At 36.8% G+C, this 23,823-nt stretch overlaps 1 protein-coding gene and 1 pseudogene across 1 annotated transcript in view; both read right to left on the bottom strand.

The window, feature by feature from the left end:
* The window catches only part of Rfx3 (regulatory factor X3), a 310,795-nt gene that overhangs the window by 111,132 nt on the left and 175,840 nt on the right, over positions 1 to 23,823 (bottom strand). Inside the window, exon 3 of the mRNA XM_076843440.2 lies at positions 12,017 to 12,114. Within this exon, the coding sequence (XP_076699555.1) occupies positions 12,017 to 12,114 (98 nt within the window). The remainder of the gene's footprint in view (positions 1 to 12,016; positions 12,115 to 23,823) is intronic.
* On the bottom strand, positions 1,946 to 2,930 carry LOC143390952 (dnaJ homolog subfamily B member 6 pseudogene; annotated as a pseudogene).

Below are 23,823 nucleotides of genomic sequence, written 5' to 3'. Positions count from 1 at the left end.
ATGCAATGCAAGTCAAAATCCCAACGGCATTTCTTGTAGAAATAGACAAAGCAATCATGAAATTCATATGGAAAAATAAAAGACCCAGAATAGCAAAAACAACTCTAAGCAGGAAGTGTGAATCAGGCGGTATAGCGATACCAGACTTCAAACTATACTACAGAGCAATAGTAACAAAAACAGCATGGTACTGGTACCAAAACAGGCAGGTGGACTAATGGTACAGAATAGAGGACACAGAAACCAATCCACAATATTACAACTATCTTATATTTGATAAAGGGGCTAAAAGCGTGCAATGGAGGAAGGATAGCATCTTCAACAAATGGTGCTGGGAAAACTGGAAATCCATATGCAACAAAATGAAACTGAATCCCTTTCTCTCGCCATGCACAAAAGTTAACTCAAAATGGATCAAGGAGCTTGATATCAAATCAGAGACTCTGCGTCTGATAGAAGAAAAAGTTGGCTACGATGTACATACTGTGGGGTCGGGCTCCAAATTCCTCAATAGGACACTCATAGCACAAGAGTTAATAACTAGAATCAACAAATGGGACTTACTCAAACTAAAAAGTTTTTTCTCAACCAAAGAAACAATAAGAGAAGTAAATAGGGAGCCTACATCCTGGGAACAAATCTTTTTTTTTTTTTTTTTTTCCCCGTGTGTCCATGTTTTATTTATGTAGGTACCATTAAAATACAGTGTGCCTTCAGGGTCACATTTCTACAATTAAGCATTAAATACCGATCTCTTCTCCACCCAACTGCCCACGCCACTCCCCCAAAACCACACACAGCAAACTCCTCTGCAACCTCACTTTAAACCACAAGGGACACTTACTCCTGGCCCAACCTGGACACTACTGCATGGCTCGCACCAGAATGCTCCTGGTCTCCACAAGGCTGGACTACACTGCTGGCATCTTGAGGCCATAGCAATGCTCGTTTCCAAGAGGACAAGGAAAAGCAGGACCTCGTGTTAAAAGGGAAGGGCATGTCCTGGGAGGAACATCCAGGCAAGTTGGGCAACACCAGGTCTCTTTGGTGCTCAATAAAAGCCAGGTTAGGCGGCCAAGCATCGAGCAAACGGAACAGGTACAGGAGGCTAGGCAGAGTCTAGACAGAAGAAAATGTGTCAGGGACCAATGTCTGCAAACTGAAATTTCAGCACAAGATTCGGGCTCAAAGCTGACTTACTGCATTTGTGTGTGCACGCACGCAGACAGGTAAATAACCAGTCTGTTCTCCCAGCAAGACTCTGAGCCATAGAAGCTGAGGTGGCACTGCTGAGCAAACCTTCTTGCATAAAAGAACAACTGTGGGCCCAAGCAGAAAAAATGAGATGTAGCAAACACTAAATATTTGGAGTCAAATTTGGACTACCTGGAAAGGATTTAAACTGGAACAATAAATACTAGAAATGGTCTTACATCTCAAGTGACTTGTGAGGGTCTGCTATGTGTGGCAAATTACTCTGAACAAAAAGTATCCTGCCAGCCACGGTTTCAGGTGCAGTGCACAATATCTTCAAGTTCTGCTGAACTTAACTACATCCTAACTTCAATATCCCAAGCCACCAGGAAAGGAAGCCGTGTGTGTCATGAACACCGGGTTCCCAGCAGCACCTCATACATAGCCTTCTACAGTTACGAACACCTCAGTAGCTGGTGTGGTGGCTGAACAGCTGGAAAGAATGAGACAGACCCTTCATAATTCTAGAGAAAAACGCTCACAGATTTAGTGCTGAGGAAAAGCAGAGTCAGAAAGTCAAGACCACCCGTGATGTCACCCTGTCTCCAGTGCCCCTGATCCTACCGATCTGTGAGCGCACGTCGTAATCCTGCTAAGCAAGGTGGCCCTGGAACAGCACCGCGTGTGCTGCTACCTAGTGCGTGCCCGGCCATGCGAGCGAGGCTGTGCGCGGCTGCAGGGCCAGTCCAGCCTAGTGGTTCCCTTTGGTCGACTCCTCTCTCTGCTTCTGCTTCTTCCTCTCGCCACCTTCTTTGAACCCTGCTGAGCTCATGGGTGTGTCCCAGGTGCTGGGGACCAGTGGTTTGTCCTGCTCCTTCTCTTGCTCCCAGATGCTATGCTGTGGCGCAGGCCTGGCCGTCTGTGTGGGGCGGCAGGACTTCTGAGGGCGGGTGCTGGAGTGCTGGGCGGGCAGGGCAGGCTGGCCTCTCCGCAGGCGCTCTTCCACAAGGGCATTCTCATCAGCCACACCATTTATCGTTAAGGACTTTAACTGGCCGTCTTCTTCAACTTCTACTCTTTCTTGACCATTCTCAACGATTCTTTTTGTAGTGATTTTTCTCCCATTTACTATTTTGGTAGAAGTTGATATTGATTTGAAGTTACCCATCCCGCTGCCACCAAATGATGTAGAAGAGAATGAAGTAAGGCCACCGTGACCTAGTGACCCAATGAAGTAAATCCTGTATCAAATCCACCTCCAAATGTTGGAAATCCACTGAAAGCGGAGAAAAATGAGCCTGCACCTCGGTTTCTGCTTCCTCGGGGACCTCTTCGGTTCCCAAAAAAGTCTTCAAATGTATCTTCAAAGAAGTCGAAGGAAAATGGGTCCCTTCCACCAAAAAAGTCCCTGAAGACATCATCTGGGTTCCGGAATGTGAAGCCAAACTCAAATGGACTGTCAAAATGACTTCCACCTCCACCTCCATCATTTAAGCCTTCTTTGCCATACTTGTCATAGATGTCCCGTTTTTTTAGCATCTGATAACACCTCATATGCCTCAGCTACTTGTTTGAATTTCCTTTCTGCTTCTTCTTTATTCTCAGGATTTTTATCTGGATGCCACTTTAGTGCAAGTTTCCGGTATGCCTTTTTGATATCCTTGGGTGAGGCATGTCTCTGCACGCCTAGAACTTCATAGTAATCCACCATGTTTTAACAGATTGTTGGAACAACTCCGAGGACTCGGCGGACAGGACGGGGCGGATGGACCGGTGCTCACGGTGCGGCACGGCTGCGCTGGTCTGGGAACAAATCTTTACTCCTCACACTTCAGATAGAGCCCTAATATCCAGAGTATACAAAGAACTCAAAAAATTAAACAATAAGAAAACAAATAACCCAATCAACAAATGGGCCAAGGACCTGAACAGACACTTCTCAGAGGAGGACATACAATCAATCAACAAGTACATGAAAAAATGCTCACCATCTCTAGCAGTCAGAGAAATGCAAATCAAAACCACCTTAAGATACCATCTCACTCCAGTAAGATTGGCAGCCATTATGAAGTCTAACAACAACAAGTGCTGGCGAGCATGTGGGGAAAAGGGTACATTTGTACATTGCTGGTGGGACTGCAAATTGGTGCGGCCAATTTGGAAAGCAGTATGGAGATTTCTTGGAAAGCTGGGAATGGAACCACCATTTGACCCAGCTATTCCCCTTCTCAGTCTATTCCCTAAAGACCTAAAAAGAGCATGCTACAGGGACACTGTTACATTGATGTTCATAGCAGCACAATTCACAATAGCAAGAACCAACCTAGATGTCCTTCAATAGACAAATGGATTAAAAAAAAAAATGTGGCATTTATACACAATGGAGTATTACTCTGCATTAAAAAATGACAAAATCATAGAATTTGCAGGGAAATGGTTGGCATTAGAGCAGATTATGCTAAGTGAAGCTAGCCAATCCCTAAAAAACAAATGCCAAATATCTTCTTTGATATAAGGAGAGTAACTAAGAACAGAGTAGGGAGGGAGAGCATGAGAAGAAGATTAACATTAAACAGGGATGAGAGGTGGGAGGGAAAGGGAGAGAGAAGGGAAATTGCATGGAAATGGAAGGAGACCCTCAGGGTAATACAAAATTACATACAAGAGGAAGTGAGAGGAAAGAGAAAAAAAACAAGGGGGAGAAATGAATTACAGTAGATGGGGTAGAGAGAGAAGAGGGGAGGGGAGGGGAGGGAAGGGGGATAGTAGAGGATAGGAAAGGCAGCAGAATACAACAGACACTAGTGTGGCAATATGTAAATCAGTGGATGTGTAACCGATGTGATTCTGCAATCTGTATACGGGGTAATAATGGGAGTTCATAACCCACTTGAATCAAAGTGTGAAACATGATATGTCAAGAACTATGTAATGTTTTGAACAACCAACAATAAAAATTTAAAAAAAATAGAAAAAGGAAAACAATGCTTTCAGAATTCAAGTGACTAACATTTAACTTCTTACTACCAAATAAATTAAAAAATAGATTAAATATAAAGTAGTAATTACTAGTAATATCATTAATAAATCACTTGCTTTCATTTAAATTCAGACATATTTACTTCTGCTAACTTCACCTTCCCTAACGTTAAGTAAAAAATAAAAGCATTAATTATACTGTTGCCATGCCTACTGGAGAGCAATTCAAGAATGAATGCTAAAACTCATTAAAACTTCATGTACTTACTAATTAAGTTTTATTCTTCATGTGTAATATTTTCAATATTGTATATGTTGAAAACTTACAGACTATTAGAATTATAGCTTCAAACTCATATCATCGTATGATATTTATGCAAATACATCTGCACATTTACACTTTGCATTAAATTCTTTATTCCTGTATGGTAGAGAGGGGTTTCTCATCAGAATCATCTGCTGGGCTTGTTTAAACACCAATAGCTAGGTTTCACTCCTGAAGTTCCCCATTCAGTAGAAGCACACTGGGCCCCGAAAGTTAGCATTTCTAACAATTTCTTAGGTAGTGTCAGTGTTGTTTATCTGCGGAAACACTTTGAGAACCTCTGTACTAAAGGATACTAAAAATGTAAAGCCCAAATTTCACAAAAGTTACAGAAAAGAAAGGTTCTTCATAACTATTAACTCTTTTAGCCCATTTAAATTTTTTTAAAGTCAAACTCTATTGTTATAAAGGATGTTTTATAGTCTGTGGCAGCTGCCTACAATGTTACAAAATTTCAATTGCTATAATGGCTTTTGAAGCATATTAAATGCATAGTTGTAATAAGTACATATATAGGTCATTTGCCCTGAGAACAGAAATCAGAGAAGTAAATGAGTAGCAATCATCTTTGGCAAAAGTGAACTCGTAAAAGATTTAATCTACAGTCTTTATATAAATTTTTAAGAAAAAATGAGCAACTATATACATTTATTTGTATGTGTGTGTGTGTGTGTGTTTAAGTTCAAAGCGTTCTACCTGAAAAAAAGAATGAAATAAACAGAAGGTGAAAATTCCACACACACACAAAAAATGAATAAACAAAGCTTTGTGAATATCAATTCAGATTAATTAATTGTACCTTTTGTACTACCAATTACTACCAATTAGCCTGCTCCTGTCAGGCCTGTCACTACATGCTATTTTTTTCAATTATTTCAACAAATATAAATTGAATACCTCAGATGTTCACTGTTCCATGTTTTAGAGAGAATGGGAAGCAAACAAACATGTTCTTTGTACACATGACACTTTCTGGTGAGGGAAAGATAAATGATGAATAAATTAAAAATAGTTGAGAGAATGACAGGTTATGATCAGTTAAGAAAAATTTTAAAAGGTGGTCTTGGTTAGAGAATTGTAGGGAAACATCCATACCAATATGATTCTGGACGTTAGCCAAGAAATAAAAGATAATTGGACTGAGAGGGAGTCAATAAGGTAGGAAGCAAACAAAAGAATGTAAGAGTCAGAGAAGCCAAAAATGAAACAAACAATACACCATTAATTCAAGGACAGTGTGGTTGATTGACTGGTTGACTGCTAGAGATCAAATACAGTTAGTATAGAACATCTTTTAGATTTAACAACTGAAAGCCATCCACGACCTTGATAAGACCAGTTTCTGTGCAATCCAGAGAAGAAAATCAATTTGGAAGCAGCTAAAGAATATTCAACCAATCACGAAAGACTTTAAGATGGAAGCAGCTAAGGCATGCCTATATGTTATTGAAGCCAAAAAAGGTACCGAGTCCAGGCCACCAGATGGCATGCCCACACCCAAATCAGCTGCATAATAACACTGAAAGCATCTAGGACCTTCTATCAGAGTCAAGATTATTTAGGCTGGGTGCTAGAAAGCTCAACCTTGTGACAGCCTTAGATTATAAGTGGGGGACTTTAGTCTCTTTTTAAGGATTACAACATAAAACTGTGATTCCCAACCTTTTGATATTCATACTTCCAACAAAAATCTTTTAATCTTGCTTCAAATATTGTTCCAGCAGAGATTTTTATCAAGCCTTAGGTTCATGTGGAGTTTCATAAAAATAAGTGTATCAAAAATGAATACTTTTTTAAACAATAAAAATTACCCCACTTCCCACCCCCTCATTACTTCTTCCCTTTCCTAAACCTGGCCTGGTTATAAAATAATGCTATTAACTATCACTCCCAATTTTAAAGGTTAAGAAATCTGGGGAAAAATATGTTATTTGCCTGAGGTTATACTAGTAGTCATGAGAGAAATGATACTTGAATACAAGTTTCTGAAGTCCATTTTAAGAAAATAAATACCACACTTTGGTTCTAAACATAAAAGAATCATATCAGGATCTCTTTCATTTGCTCCTTTCTCAATAAAAAGAAGAGAAAGTAGGTGAAAATTTAAGTATCTAAATTCTTTCATGTTTTATCATGCAGAACTATTCTGGGTGTCAACCAACTGAATGTGAAAATTCACAGTGCAAATGTCCCTTAGAAATTTGAACAACATTTGGTTCTATTAGTGAATAGTAATAAAAAGGCACACAGATAGGGCAGTCAAATAATTATTCCCTTGAAAAGCTATTTAACTAAAACATCTGATGTTGGAAAATTATTAAATAAGGACTTTTCTACACATTTTAAGACTATCCAAAGAACAATTTATTTTATTTATTTACTTTGTGGTTTTAGAGATGGAACCCAGAACTTTGTGCAGGCTAGGCAAGTGATCTACCACTTAGCTACATTCCTAACTCAAAGAATACATTATTTTAACAAAATTAATTTAGCTATAAAAATATACACATACAATGGGATTTTTAAAGAAACATGAAAAGAGATTGATAACAACAGATCCTTTAGTCTTTATAATTAGCCACTTAAAAATTCAGAAGTTTAATTATTATTTATCCACATCAGATAAAATAATATTTATTGCATATAATATTTACTAAAAGTATTTTTAGCTGACCAATCCTTGTACCACTAAGTCCAAAGTAACTTAGAATCAAAAGACCAGTATTTGCAATCGATGGAAAGGATCATGTTTTGAAGGTCAGAAAAGACAAATTCTAAAGGTGAGATTATATTTCACCTCTCTGGGGCTCAGCTTACTCATCTGTAAAGTGGAAGAACTAGAATAAATGATTTCCACAACTATGTCAATTCTAAGATACTTGAATGTCTTCCATCTTTGGAGTAATGGGAATATTTATGTGATCATTAAAATAGGTCTTTCCCTAACTACATACATGCTCTTCTCTACTGAAGGACAGTGCTGACTCCAAGAGGGCTTCCTATGTAACCAGCCATATGCCTACTGGAATCTAAATGGCATTGGATTCACAATCCACTTCTCTTACACCTATCAGAATGTATATTAGTAGAAGCACAAGTGAAGAAAGCATCCTCTCTATCTCAACTGCAGAAATTCCATACAACCACTTCTTCTAAACAGAGAGCATTTGAAATATTATAAAATAGTGCAACTTCTTCTACAAATACTGAAACTTACTATTTTGCTTAAAGAGGGTAAAAAGAGCTTGAAGAGGCAGGATACCTTCTGAAAATGTGCTAACTACATGATTTCCAAAAGATGACTCTAAAAAATTAGAGTCCAGTTCACAATACTTACAGATTCTGAATAAGCTACCAATGTCAATAATTAGTGTACCATCTCCCATGGCATGAGGGATATTATAGATTCTATTCAGATAAAAAGTTCATATTTTCGAATACTGGGTTTCTTTTCTATAGGACTTCTCAGAGCTTTTTAAAGTCTAACAGGAATTGAGGGTCCTCAAGAGGAAGGTAGTCTCAGTGTGGCACTGCTTCTCTAACCACAGACTCTTTTATGGAACTAAAATTCTGTGATCATGGTTTGGGAAATTTTGTACTAGCATTGATGACAAATCTATAATTTCAAGGGAAGACTGTGAGAAAGCTGGCCAATCCTTATTACAACAGATACTTTACAATGTAAATGTAAAGTATCTGTTGTAATAAGTTTTATACTTTACATTGATCGTCTCTAAATAGTAGACAAGCTTCAGAGAGTGGCTAATACAGAAAAATTCTTATGAAATAAAGATTTCTTAAATTGGCCACGATACTGCATGATATCATTATTTCCACTTTGACTAGCACAATGTAGGAATAAGTAGGGGAAGTATGAGTCAATAAATGGCATGGGGGAAAGAAGAAAAATTATTTTATTTAAAACTGATTTCTTAACTACACTATGAGATTTTAATTGAAATAGACTCTATGTGTGTGATATTCCTTGGCAGGTTTAACCATAACATTCTTTGTATGCAATAAGAGATTATAGATGATAATTATTTGTAGAAATGCAGATGACCATAATTTAGACTTTGGAAAAAATCTCCTGGGAAAAACTATTGCAAGGAAATAAACAAAGGATAAAATAAACAGGAGCAAAAGGGAATTAAGTAACCTTCTCCCTTGAGTAAAAAGCTATGCAACTCTAACACCTAGCACTGTAAAGCAGTCTGAATTGTTCAATTGAAATATATGCTCACTCGAATTCATACTGTTAAGCCTGTTACACTGGCAGCAATTGTCAATATTCACTGTGAGAACCAGGTAAACACTGTAGTATCATCAAACTATAATGACTACATATTCTCACAAGCAATGACACATATCCGTGAGGGCTGTCATCACCTCTTGAGAGAGACCACGTGCATTATGGCTACATAATGTGAGAATGCTGGTGACAAGAGCATCCATGAACCAGTTTACTGACTAAGCATGAACAGGTTGTATACTGGGTGCTTGAAAGTTCATGATAAAGATCAGAGTCTCTATCTTATGGGAGTATCATTAGCCAACAGTGTTTATTATCAGATAGAAATAGGACTCTGTGATCCCAGTCAGGGTTTAAATACTAGCTGTCTATAAATTCAATGGTATAGAATAGAAGAACATGGCACTATTCTTTACTAATATACATAGAAGTGCATCAAATAAAAAAAGGATCACAAAGAGTCTAAAACAAGCATTAGAGATAAAAATTTCGTAGTCAAATGGCAGCACTGCGAAATTACAGAAAATTGGAACAGTTTAATCTGAAAAAAAGAAAAAATTATATTTGGTCATGTTTGAGAAAAAAATATTCATAGTCTTCTAGTCACTAAAATTTTGAATATAACTAATGCCAGCACAATGATATTTCCTTAATAAGTATAAAAGCAATTCTACTGCACCTCTATTCAAAATTTATAATTCATAGTAATAAAATATTGAAAAAGATGCATCTTCTCCTTCTTGACTAAGAGTACAGATTTGTGACATAATTGCTGCAGCTGAGTTTGCAATGTGGGCCCACAAAGACCAGATCAAAGCTAATTGGACTTTGTGACAAATGAACTCATGACCTAGACCCTCATTAGTCATGATCTAACCAACCAAACTAGTGGACCATAGAAAATACATGCTGGCACTAGATATTTACTTTGAATCATTTCTGTGATTAAATGGCTCCTATAATTTTAAAGTACCAAGTTTAGAGATGCTGTTTTTCTAAGGTTTTGTGAATGAATTAATTCATTCAACTCACATTTACCTATCACTTGGATAATTCTAAAGTCAGTGGTGAGGTAGTTTTAAAAAGCACAAGACAATATTCAGAATTTATAATCACAAGAACAGAAAATGTAAACAAATAACTAAAATACAAAACTGAACAGCAGTAATTAATGTCTATTGAGTGCTTACTATTTCTCAGATGGTACATAAAGCACTTTTCAAAAGCTAATTATTTCCATTTTGCATATAAAAAGGGGAAGCCAAAGTCATGCATTCATGAGTGGTAGAGTTAATCTTTCCACCCTGCTTTGGACCAGTACAAAAGGAAGAATGACTGTGACAGATAGTGCCCTTTTCCCTTGCCACCTTCTACTATACAGAAGTGAAATCTATAAACTTCTATTCTCAGATTTCCCTATAATCATTACTATATGTCATAAACAAGGAAAAATGGCAATTGACAAAGGAGTGGCCTCTAGTAGTGTTCAGAAAGCCATTTATTTCCTCTGATAAAATTACAACTGGCAGGCATTTCTTTTATTTGGTATGAACATCAACAGTAGTTTGGGGTTATAATAGAAATTCCAAAACCATACTCCAAAAGGCCCTGGACCTATATCACCTATAGGTAAGAATATTCAGTGTGTCTAATATATGCCAAGAGTTACTGATTTCACCAGAGTAACAGAAATTTATCAACTTTTTCTTAAGCTTCAACTACCTAAGTAAATGTAAATTGAACAACAAAATAAAAAGTTCCCATTCAGAGAGAGTTCTTCCTGGTACATGAAACATAAAAAAGCAATCATCATAGTGTAATGCTGGAGGTCAAATCACCGTATAGTACTGTCCTTTATAGTGGAATGATAAGCTTATTGCAGAGGAGAGTGAAGGTTCATGCCACAAAAGTGGGAGTAGTGGGAGTCTGTAAAAATCACACCTCAGGGGTAAGAGGGGCTGGAAAGAACGAAGAATGCATAGAATGCTATTTCATCAGAAGAAAAAAAAAATCTCCCAAAACATGGACGAATGAAAGCAGAGTATTGGGGAAAATGCACAAAGTTGACTATATTAGGGACAGGTAAATGGTGAAGACAGGAGTAGTGGCTTTCTGAACACTACTACTCAGTTACCAAAAGTAGTAAGAAACAAAAGAGAGGTCAAAGAAATGCTTTGTGTCTGTTATGTATCATTTATTATGTACCCAGGCTCTGTGTTAAGCACATTAAATATATTTTTTCAAATTCTCAAAATAACTCAATAAGAGAAAACTATCTTCCCACTTCCATGAAATGAATAATAGAAAGGTTAGAACATTTAAGTACATTGTCCACAATAATAAAACTAATACATAGCTATATGAAGATTCTATGTTTTTAGTTATAATAATATGCAACAACAATTGACCTCTTCATGTCAGACATAGAGCTTACAGGTTAACATCATGGAGATCAATGAAATCACTCAAGAAAAGAATAGATCAGTAAGAATAAAGAAAGCAGAGTTATCATCCTGGCATATACCAAGTCTGAAGGGAAGGGAGCAGAAAAGTCAATGAAAGATTGAATTCATTTTCAGGTAAATCCAGAAAGCCAAAAGTTGTAATCAAAACTCAAGTTGAAGACCATCATGATGACTTTTAATAACTTTTAGCCCCTTTATTTATAGAAACATTCTGACTCTTAATCCAAAGTAGTGAAAAATCTAATGAATTTGCAAATTTGCATTATTGTTAACGCAAAAGAGATAAGTTAGTGGGCAGACACAGACAGGAAAATAAAATTTACTGAGTAACAGGCAGCTTTATATAGAATATCTAACTTAGTAAATGTACAAAGACTCACAAAACTTCTAATGCTAGTTTCATACTAATTTACAGGTAAATACATACCCACAGAAACTCAACTTATATATAAAACAAAAATCATAAATTTCATAAAGTATTATTAAAATACATAAATTATTAACAAGAGGTATAAGTTTTTCTCAACCTAGGGAAAACCATTAAAGGGCATAAAAAATTCAATAATTTCTAAAAATTCAATAATTAAATATTCTACTAGGGTTAAGTGAGAAGAAAATTAACACATATACTTAATAAACAGATGAAAGCTCTAAACATCAGTTTAATTTCAATAACTTTGTTCTAGTAAAAAAAATAACTGTGAAAATAAGGAAACAATTTGGAAAGAGTGGGATGTGTTAGAAAGTAAACTATTTCTCTCTGAGTGAGGAAATTACAAAGACGCCCACATACAAACTTACATTGCCCCATTGGTATAGACAGTGTCACTTCCTTCCACATACTGCACCTGAGCTGGATAGACATGTTGTACCTGCTGCACAGTCTGTACCTGCTGTACCTGCAAAACAAATTTTGGGATGTGGTGAGAAGCAGACATGATAGAAAGAACACACAGCAGGGCCAGGGATGTAGCTCAGTGGTAGAGCACTTGTACAGCATGCTCAAAGCCCTGGGTTTGATCCCTAGTACTTGGGTAGCGGGTGGGGGGAACACCAAAAAACAAGAGAGAATATATAGCTTTAGATTTACCTCAATAGTTTCTCTAGAGTGTAGATCAACCTGTGAATGCTAACTTCAAGATAAGTCTGTGTTGGGTCAAGATCAAATAGAGCATCAATGCTGAATAAATTGTGCAATTTTCTTGCAGGTATATATGGAATACACACTTCAGGCTTTCAGGTTTAAAATTCTGAAAGTTCCTATGTTAATGATTTATTCATGAAATGCCTTCCATTTTAGTTTTGAAAATAAAAGTAACTTAGTTTTTAATTAAAGACAAGTAATCGCAGAAATTTCAAGCACTCAAACATGAAAAAATACTTCAGTAAATCCTATATACTCATATTCTAAGGTAAATACCCACCACTAACAACAGTCTTCTCCTTTTAAACCCTCAGAGGATTATTTAAAAGCAATCCCAGATAATACATGATTTCACTGATAAATATTCAAACTTGTTAGTCAATAACATCACATATTAAAAATTAACAATATCATCGAAAATTTAGTCATTTTTCAAATTTCCCTAATTATTTCAATGGCTCTGCAGTGTTGATTTCTTCAATTCAGAATCTAAACTAGGTATACATATTGCATTTGATTGATATTTTGTTTCTATTTTTGGATCTAACAATTTTTCATTCTTTTTATTTCCTGCCTATTACCACTTAAAGAAAATGTATCATCTATCTAAATTTATGGCATTCCAGATTTAGCTAATAGCAGTCCTAAAGTGCCATTTCGTATGTTCCTTGCATTTCCTATATATCATATAAACTGGTAGTTAAAGTCTATGGTGTTGAACAGTTCCATTTTTTTTTTAAAGTACACTTCCTATTGTATCATATCAGTTGGCATATAACTGGATGTCTTTCTGTCCTTAAGTTTGATTGATGGGGTTGTGTTTTTTTAGCTGGATTGGTGTATAATAAGGCTCCCTATCATGTTTTACTTGAAGACATTAATCCCCAAGGTATTATAATTAATAAAAATTTTAAACTTGTGGTAGTCCAATTCAGCTATTCTTTCTTCATTTACTACAGACTTTTTCAAACAAGAAATTTCTCTCATTAATTACTTATTTTGAAATAAGGCTCTTGCAGGAAGAATAAGACAAAGCAATATCCTACTATTTTTATTTTAAAACAATGATGAAATCTTCCAGTCCTTCAAAGGTGACTAATGCAGTATTTTGCTTATATTGTTTTGTTTTTGTCCTTATGAGTTGCAGCTTTTGACCATATTTTATGTTTTCATCCCTAACAAGTCTGTTATTCTTGTTAAAATTCTTCCATCTCTGGTCAATGATAGCCTCTCCAAACTGGTTCCTAAGAAATGACCACAATATCTTTCTTAACACTGCTGCTTTCTGTTATGAAATTATATCCCAGCCTTCTGTCTTATATATTCTACCTCAGAACTAGAGTCATATATTTCTTCAAAAAGACTGGCATATCTTAGTGGAAAACTGTATTTAAAGACTGGACCTATGAATGGTGACCACAAGGGTGCTTTGCATTTCTACCTCTTTTCACTGGACTGAACTAGAAGATGCAAATATTTATAGAAAAGAAAAAAATATATATCACATTCTACTGATTTTTTTTCAATTTAATTACATGTATATATAAATTTAGCAGACTGGGACATAATATGTGCACATATTTGCTTTATGCTAAAAATTTTGCTTCATGGAGATTTTAACATGACCACTTATTTACTTTACTATGAAATCTGACATAGCTTTAAAATAAAAATACAAATATTACTAAAATACCAAATACTGTAACTTTGTTCCCTTTTTTCCCCTTAACATGTAACTCAAGGGTTATATAACAATGTTATGGCTTCTATCTGAAAAGTCCACTAAAGTTTCATGTATTGAAGGCTTGATCCCTAATGCAGCGAAGTTCAGAAGTGGAACTCCTAGGAAATAATTCTATCATGAGGGATCTGACCTCATCAGTTGATTAATCCATTGAGGTATTCATAATCTGATGGCATTATTGGGAGGTAGTAGAAACTGTAGGAGGTAGGATCTAGTTGGAGGAAGTGGGTCACTGGGGGCATTTCCTAGAAGAGCATATTTTGTTCTGGCCCCTTCTTCCCTACATCTATCTGTCTCCCAACTTCCTACCTTCCCAGCTGCCATGAGATGAACAGTTTTACTCCACTAAATGTTTTTGCCTGGAAGCCAGCCAGTAATCCTGAAACTTCTGAAACCATGAACCAAAATAAGTCTTTCCTTCTTTAATTTGTTTTTCTCAGGTATTTTGTCTCAGCAATGAAAAGGTGAGACATGGTGTATCCCTATGCTTTCGAATGTTTGGAACTAAGTCAACAACTTGTTATACAGTTAAATTTATTTATTTAGCTTTCTTTTTATTTTTAGGATTTCCTGTATTTAGTTTTAATCCTATTTATCATTATGGGAAGCAGTTACATGTTTTCAAAATAAAAATTATAAAACAGGATCATATTTGGGTAAACAATCTTACTTCCAATCCTAAGTCTATCATACTTACTCCTTCTCCCTACAGGTAACCATTTTAATTAATTTGTGGTTTATCCTTTTCATTGCTTTTCTTTTCCTTTATGTCCTTTTGGAAAATAAGCAAATATGTATGAATTTATGCATAAGTACCCATTTATGGATACATCTACACACATGTACACATGCTCGCATACACACATACATATGTATGCATACACCTTATTGTATTACAAAAAGTAGCATACTATACACATGATAGTGAACCTTGCTTTTTTCTTAATTACAAGAATTAACCTGGAGATCATTACATGATAGTATGTTGTGCCATAAAACAATATATTAATGCATTTCTTTTACCCACCTAGTTGTTAATTTGCCTGGCTACAAAATTCAGAAGTAATAAAAAATATATTCATGAAAAAAATTTAAAATTGTTTGTATGAAGACACATATATATATAAATTATATATATATGCATTTATATACACACTAAGCAAAACTAAAAACAAATGTACATGTGGAATTTCACAAGAAAATGACTAATAGTTCCTGTTTCTATATTCTCCATATGAGAAAAAAAATTGACCCTTGATTTTCTAAGTCTGGCTTATTTTAGTCAGCATATTGCTCTCTAGTTCCATCCATTCAGCAGCAAATGACATAATTTCATTCTTTTTTATGGTTGAGTAAAGCTCCACTGTGTCTATACACCACATTTTCTTTATCCATTCATCTGTTGACAAGCACTTAGGCTGGCTGCATAACTTGGCTATTGTGAATTGCACTGCTATGAACATTAGTATTCTTATATCACTGTAGCAAACTGATTTTAGTTCTTTTGAATAAATGACACAGAGTAGGACAGCTGGGTCACATAGCAGTTCCATTCCTAGTCTTTTGAGGAATCTCCATACTGCTTCCAAAGTATAATTTGCAGTATCACCAACACTGCATGAGTGTGCCTTTTATCCCACATCCTTACAGTTATTGTTATTTTCATTCTTGATGATTTCCCATTCTAATTGATAAAATTTCAGTGTAGTTTTGATGCCCATTCCCCTGATTGCTAAGGATGTTGAACATTTTTCATATATTTCTTGGTCAATTGTATTTCTTCTTTTAAGAAAGGTCTTTTTAGTATATTTGCCCATTTATTGATTGGGTAATTAGAAGGAAGAACAGTGGACTAGAAAAAGGAGATCAAAGGGGAAGGAGAAGAGATGGGAAATGGGAGAAAATGTGGAATGCAATTGATTAAACAATGCTATATGCATATATGAATATATCATAAGGAACTCTACTATGTATAACTCTAATTCATCAATTAAAAAACAATAAAAAAACAGAAGGAAAACCAATAGAATAAATGAAGAATATAAGGGGAGGGAGGTGGAAGGGGAGGGAAAAGAAAGTACTGAGGATTGAAATGAACAAATTATGCTACATACATTTATGAATATACAAAAATGAACCCCACTAGCATGCATAACTGCAATGTCCTAATAAAAACATTTTTAAAAGAAAAATATTAATAGTTATATAAAAGTGTTTATAGAAAATCTATATGGCCTTGGGTTTGGTGATATTTCAGATATACCAAAGGAGTGACCCATAAAACAAAGAATTGATAAACTGAATTTCATTAAATTTCAAAACTTCTGCTATGTGAAAGATACTACGAAGAGAACAAAAAGGTAAGCCACAGAACAGAATAAAATATTTGCAAAAAATATACCTGATTAGGACTGGCATCCAAAATATATTAAGAATTCTTAAAACTCAACAATAAGAAAATAAACAACTTTGTTATCAAAAGCACCAAAATAAGAAAAAATACCAAAGAAAATGTACAGATGGCAAACAAACATGTGAAAACATGCTCTATATCGTATGTGATCAGAAAAACAAAACAACAGTGAGATATCAAAATCCAGAATATCAAATAAGAATAGCCAAAATCCATCGGGACAATGGCAGATGCTGATAAGGATGTAGACAAACAACAATTTTCATTGCGGGTGGGAATGCAAAATGATACACACTTTGGAAAGTATATTGTAAGTTTCTAACAAAACCACACTTACTAATATAATCCTGTAATCATGCTCCCTTATATTTACCAAAGGAGTTGAAAACTTATGTCCACACACACACACAAAAGGCACATGTTAAAGCAGCTTTATTTATAATCACCAAAACAGGCTAGCTACTAAGTTTATCTTCAGTAGTTGAATGGATAAATAAACTGTAGAACATTCAAAAAATGGAATATCATTCAGCACTAAAAAGAAATGAGCTTCCAAGTCATGAAATGACATGGGTACATATTAATAAATGACAGGGGCCAATCTGCAAAGGTTACAAACTATATGATTCCAACTACATAATATTCTGAAAAAGACAAAAAAAAAAAATCAGAGACACAAAAGATTAGTGGTTTCCAGGAGTTAAGAGAAGGCAGGAATTAAAAGGAGAACACACAGGATTTTTAGGGCAATGAAACTACCATGGATGTTTCTATTATGGTAGACATATTTCATTATTCATTTGTTCAAAACCATAGAATATGCAATACCAAGACTGAACTCTAATGTAAATTATGGATTGTGGGTGATAATGATATGGCAAAGTAGGTTCACCAATTTTAACAAATGTACCACACTGGCGGGAGATATTGATGGGAGAGGCTGTAAGCGTGTGGGAGTAAGGGGTATATGGAAAATCTCTGTATTCTCTCAATTTTGCTTTAATACTAAATCTGCTCTAGACAAATCTGTGTTTTACGAACTAAAAATATTTTAAAAGTGTGTATATACACGTACATGTAAATATTCTATTTGAAAGAAAAAATATAAAAATGGATAGCATTAAAAAAAAACTGTGTAAATACTTATCATCTTAAGAAAAATCTTCCAAAAAATAATTGAGGGCCAGCCATATTTGAAATAACAAAAAAAGAAAAACATTTGTGGGGTAAATAGCAACATAAACAGAATTTAAAATCTTGAAGTACCCCTGAATAAATACACTATATTTAATATCATATCCTGTATATAAATACTCTTATAAATCAATAAGAAAAGAACTAAAACAGTAGAAAATGGAGTATATTATTAAACAGGTCACAAAATTTAAATTACAGATGAACAATAAATGTAGATTTTAGAAAGGCACAGATCTTCAAATTAAAAGAAATATGTGCATGTGTGAGTATGTCACAATAAACTCCACTATTATGTATAATTATAAAGAACTAATAAAACTATAATTTAAAAAGGAAAGTTACCTTTTACTCTAGAATCATAAAAATTACCAAAGGGATTATATCAACAATGGACAATTTCTTATAAAAACAGGCTTATGTACAGTACAGAATAATTATAAATATGGTCAATTTTGAAAGAAAATTTATGAAATGGCATGATATTTGATATATTAGTGAATTTCTTCTACAGGAAAATTTACCATCTGAAGAGTTGCTGTACAATATTATTTTTTAAAATACAGTTTATAAGAATAAAATGTCAAAAGAAAAATCTTAATGACCAGGAAAAGTAGAATCATTTAATAAATTACCATAAAACCATTCTGGAGAATACATGGTTGATATTTTTTAAAAGATTGCATTTTAATAGCAAAATCTTTAAGATATATTCCCAAGTTAAAAAGTATGTTGCAGAACAATACTTTTAATGATTGGATTTGTGGTTATATATAAAAGTAAATATATTTACACACACAAGTGTAAGTCAAGTGTGTTTACATGTGTTTTTATCTACACACGTGTATGTATACACAAAGTTACACAAAGGAGATAAGGATACACACCAAACTTCTCAAAGTGGTTACTCTTAGTGATAAGAAAAGAAGTGAGGTAACTACTGGAAATGCCCTTATGCACATAAGACAAACTGTGTAAAATGATGTTTTCAGTCATTCAACAAAAGGCATCATAAGATTGTAATCCCCATGAAAATGAAAACAAAGTACATCCTGCAATGATCCTGGCTTCTCACCTAGAAGCATTTTTCACACTGAGGTGAGGAGACAGAGAGCCTATAACTGGGGAGGTCTAAGGCAGTTCCAATTTGTGGCAGTGTCAGAGAAAGGCTTAGGGTGAGAAATAGATACATATAAATATACATAGAGATCACCCTAAGTCTATTGTTAAATACTAAGCTACACATATGTAGATGCAGAGAGTTCCAAGGTCTGACCAGCCATAGTGAAAAGACTTTAGTGAACACAAAGGGCATTCTATACACATGCCAGAAGAATCAAGTCTTAGTAATAGGGCTAAACTAGCCCTGGAGTAAAAACTACCTTAGGCCTATCCTAACAAAGCCAAGAAACAAGCCTTGAAAAGATCAAGCTAAATTACAAGGAATTGAATGAACACTGTGTTGTCTGCAAGGCAGGCTGAACAGATTTTGGCTGCAAGATAGCCCACGCACTCAAACCCCCCTCTATCTGGTCCTTTATCACCATTTGCCTCAAGTCTGAACATTCAACCCCTCTCAAGGCTGAACACTTAACCCCCCCTTGAGCCAACAAGGCAGCTTGCAGACCCAGAGGCCCCATTAGATTTGGGCTATAAAAACTCCCTCCTGCCAGGCCCCCCTCTCTCTTGCTATCTCTCTTGCTTTCTCTGTCTCTCTCCTGCATGTGCTTCCCCCCCCCTCTCTTTCCTCTTTCCTTTCTTTTCTCTTTCTTGCACTGCTGCAATAAAGATCTTTTCGTTGCTCCAAGTGTTGTAGTCATTTTCCTTTCATTGGTGCAGAAACCCAGGATAGGGTTAAAACCCACTTTTGGGTACCTCTTCCTTCGGAAGTGCCACTCACCGGATGGTCTGAACCCATTTTCTCGACTGCCAGAACTCCATCCACCACTGGCCTTCGATTGGTGAGTTTCCCCTTCCTGGAGTCCTAAACCCAATGATGGTGTCAGGAGGATTTGACCACTGATTGTCTGGCAAACCTCTTTGCCCACCTGCGGGGAGGAAAACACCCCACCACAGCCTTTAAGGCTACGGTGGCCTCAGGGACTCCTTCCTCGGGCAGAATAGACTCCTGGGTTCAAAATTATTCCCCTTCCCTTCCCAGCTGGTAGTTTACCACATAGGCTTTGTAGGTCTCCCTCAAAGGACTGTGTAACCTCTGGGGACACATAACAGAGAACTGAACATCACACCCCACCCAGACCTTCACGGCCTCGGTGGCTTTCCTAAAATCCTAGTCCTCAGACGCTTACCCTCCCCTTCTCTCTCTTCCCCTGTCTCTCTCTTTTCCCTCTTTCCGGCCCTGGGAGTATCTGGCCTCTCCAGGAGGGGGTCCCGAAAAGCCTTGGCCAAGGTCTCCCACGGCTCCGGCTCCGTCCAGGACGAGAGCTTCGACTGTCAGGATTCGGTGATGACCAATCTCTGCGGTTTGAACCTGCCACTAAGGCACTCCTGATTTTTGGCTCTAGTGGGGACGCCCCTTTTGCCAATAAATCAGTTTCCCCTACAATGCCTCGACACCAGACATCAAACCCCCAAAATTGATCAAATATAGCACCCAGGCCTGGCCTACTTATCCCTTAGACAACCAAAGCAGATGGCCCTCCTTTTGGGTCCCTAATCCCTCCATTCTAAGGGATCTCTACAATTACTGTGAGCATTCAAAAAAATGGGTAAAAAGTTGCTATATCAAAGCTTTCTTCTTGCTTGTGCCCTCTGCACCTCTTGCAGACCTCTGCAAATTCTTCTAGCTTACAAACCAACACCCACAACCACTGATCCCCAATCTTCTCCTCCTCTGGACTCATGCACTACTTTTGACCCTACTGATGAATTTCTACCCTGTCACCCGGCTCAAATAGGTACTCACCCTCAACCTTCTGCCCCAGCCCCTCCACTGTTTCTCCCACCTGAACAACCTGACTTCTCCTCTCCACTCACTAGATCAAAAACCTAAACAACCGCCTTTCCTCAAACCATTGCCTCTTTTCTGAGGTAGCAGGTACTGAAGGAATCCCTTCACCCACTCACTCCTCTCTTCTTCTGTCAGCGCCCACACCAGGTCCCACCAGGTCCTCTTACCAGCTAACCCAAAGCTCAAACAAGCTGAGGAGAACCCTTGGACCCCTACCAGAGATCTGGTGAAAATGGCCTTTAAAGTTGCTTTGTCATCACTGAAAACAGGTTACTAACAATTGTCCCTTACAGGCTTTTTGGAATATTCACTCCCATCCTCCCTTCTGCTCTACCTGTTCCACTGCTCAAGTTTTCCTTGCTAGGGAAAATCCTGTTCTTTTACATCACTCCTTCCTCATTCTCAGATCCACTGAGCTGCTCTCAGCCCCACCTTCCTGTCTTCCCCCTCCTTACTCAGGCCCACAGAAAAGTCTTAACTGACCTTCTCCAGAAATCTTCACCATGGCTGATTTTAGGACTTTCAGCAAAAGAATCTCTACTAAAAAAGTTTAATGTAGATAAACTTCCTATTTTCCGGTTGCCTGTTTTACTTGGTCACTGGCTGGAAAAATCAGCACTCAAAAAGCTGGACACCCCCTTACTAGTTTTTCACAAAATATGTAAAACAAGGCCTCTGGCTTTGACCTGGAGCTTCACAGAGAAGGCTACATGTCTAAGATAAGGAAGTTACCAACTGAGCTCCCTGATAACAGCTGGCGGGGTAGGGAGGGTGGCGGGAAGAGGAGAGAAAGGGAAGAAAAAGCTCTCCCCATCCCAAGTGTCCTTGAAGGGTTAACTTGCCCAGAACAGAGGAAAAAAAAAAAAAATGCTCTTTGTGAACTTCTGCAGACTGTGAACTTCTGAGCCCCTTCCCTTACATGTTGGGTACAAAATTCTGAAACAACCTAAACTTGGGGTTCAGGGGATTAATTGATTACAAAAGAAGCAGTGCCCTCTGAATCTGGCTGCAACCAAATAAAACTATTTCCCTATCTTCAGTGCTATCTTAGGTGCCTTGCCTTGTCTGTCCCTACAATAGTATAATTCTATATATCTAAACATTGTTCATGTTTTCATGAAATGGTCAACAGATGTGATTAATTGTGTACTGCAAATAACAAAATATCTCTTTTTAAAGTGGAATAATTTGCCTAAATTCAGAAATTTACAAGGACTGTTTCAAAGTGTGAATAAAGAAAAAGTTAACAGATAGGAAAGAGAAATTAGAAGGTTTTAAGTATGGATTTAATAGAAGGAATTAAGCATTACACAACTATGGTTAAACAACAACTGTTACTTTACAATATTGTAATGTTATTTCTTTAAAAGTTAAACTTGATTAATATAAAAACATCAATAATAATTGTGGTACTATTACTCTTCTTTGTATATTAAATGCGTTCATATTTTCCAGGTATATGTCATTAAGATAGAAGCTTTAAAAAAAAAATTCTATCAAGCTGGTGTTCTCCAAAAGGTTGCATGGTTATTTTAGGCTTATAAAAATAACATATTGGAGATTTATTTATATCATTTAATGTTCTATAACTGGACCTGTTGTCAATAAGATTAATATAAAGTTCTATACACTGGGTAAAATGTAATTGTAATATACTGTATTACCTAGTATTCATGTGACATCAAGCAACAATATATGTAAACTTTATAAAATAATATAAAAAAAAGATCAGCTTCAATACTAGAACACTTTACCTAAGATTTATAAAGAGCCCTGGCTTACCTGAGATAAGGCTATGCCTCCCATCTTACTACATGTAAGAATGACTCAAAAGTAGGCCAGACTTCAGCTAAAGCCCACTACTCTTAATTTAGGGTAAAACTGACATTGCTGGATGTTTATGATCAAGACTTGAAGTTAAATTAAAATGGCCAAGAAAACCAATATTTAGCTCTGGCCCTCTGAGTCAGTCTGAATCCAGGGAAAAGGGAACTTCTCTAAAGAGCTTTGCAACTCTGGGTCACATAACCTCCTGATCAGGGAGATTATTGAGACCACTGGAGAATGAAAAGCCAATCAGTGCACTTGCTGTGAACAGGAGGGTCAATGGAGACAGGAGACATCCCTGATGCTTCCAAGGGAAGCCACATGGTCAAGCAAGACCTGGACCCATCCTAGCGCAAATGGCACTAGCAGAACTAAGAAGCTGCTCTCAAGTTCCCCCACAAGTGACCCCTCTGGGAACTCGGCTGACTCTTAACAATAGATAGAAACAAAGTTAATTTTGACCAACTTGATCTTAAATACCTACCAAAAACAATTAAGCCAAAACACAGTCATTCCTGGGAGTAATAAAGGACAAGAACAGCTAGAAAAGAGGAGACAGCAACTAAGCCAACAGGCTCCATGGGGAATGTTTAGTTAAGTATGGCCTAGGCTCCTCCCCCTCACAGGACCCCTATTAGTCCTCTCTATATTTCTCCTAATAGGACCCTGTCTATTAAATTCCCTACAGAAGTTCATGCAAGATCAGATACACAAATTCACCAACAAGCTGGTCAATCAACTACTTCTTTAAGACTACCAGCCCTGATGCCCAAGATGGAAACCTACAACTCATGACCAACTCCTCTGGCTCCAGAGACTCTGTGCCCATCTAAAACCCTCTCTAACCCCTTTTTCCAGTTTTCACAACCCCTCTTTCACTTCTTAGGAATGAGAACTACTCTCCAGCACGTCCACTCTGTTTATTCTGTCTGCTCTACAGTATCCCCACAAGGAAGCATCAAAACCTAAACTCCCCCTGGTACCACCATGTCTCCCACCTTAAAAAGGCACTTGTTCCAAATGTCCAGTCCTGGACTTCCACCATGTCCACCAAACTCAAAATTTCTCACCAACCCTCTTCTTCTTTTATTAATCATTATTCTCTCTCAAGTTTTTATCTCAAACCACAGATACCGCTTCTAAACCAAGCGACATGACACCAGGATGACACCACCCACTCTAGGTTTATGGGTCAAGGCGATTGCCCTTCCACTGGCTGCAATCGGGCTGTGACCCTCAACATTACTGGATTCAACCAAGCCACCTCCAATACTTCCTAGAGTCCCGGCTACAGGAACAGTGGCTGATACCAAGA

The sequence above is a fragment of the Callospermophilus lateralis genome, chromosome 2 (assembly GCF_048772815.1).
Source record: "Callospermophilus lateralis isolate mCalLat2 chromosome 2, mCalLat2.hap1, whole genome shotgun sequence".
Classification (NCBI taxonomy): Eukaryota; Metazoa; Chordata; class Mammalia; order Rodentia; family Sciuridae; genus Callospermophilus; species Callospermophilus lateralis.
Note: the sequence above shows the minus strand (reverse complement) of the source record. Positions and strands in the feature narration are given on the sequence as shown.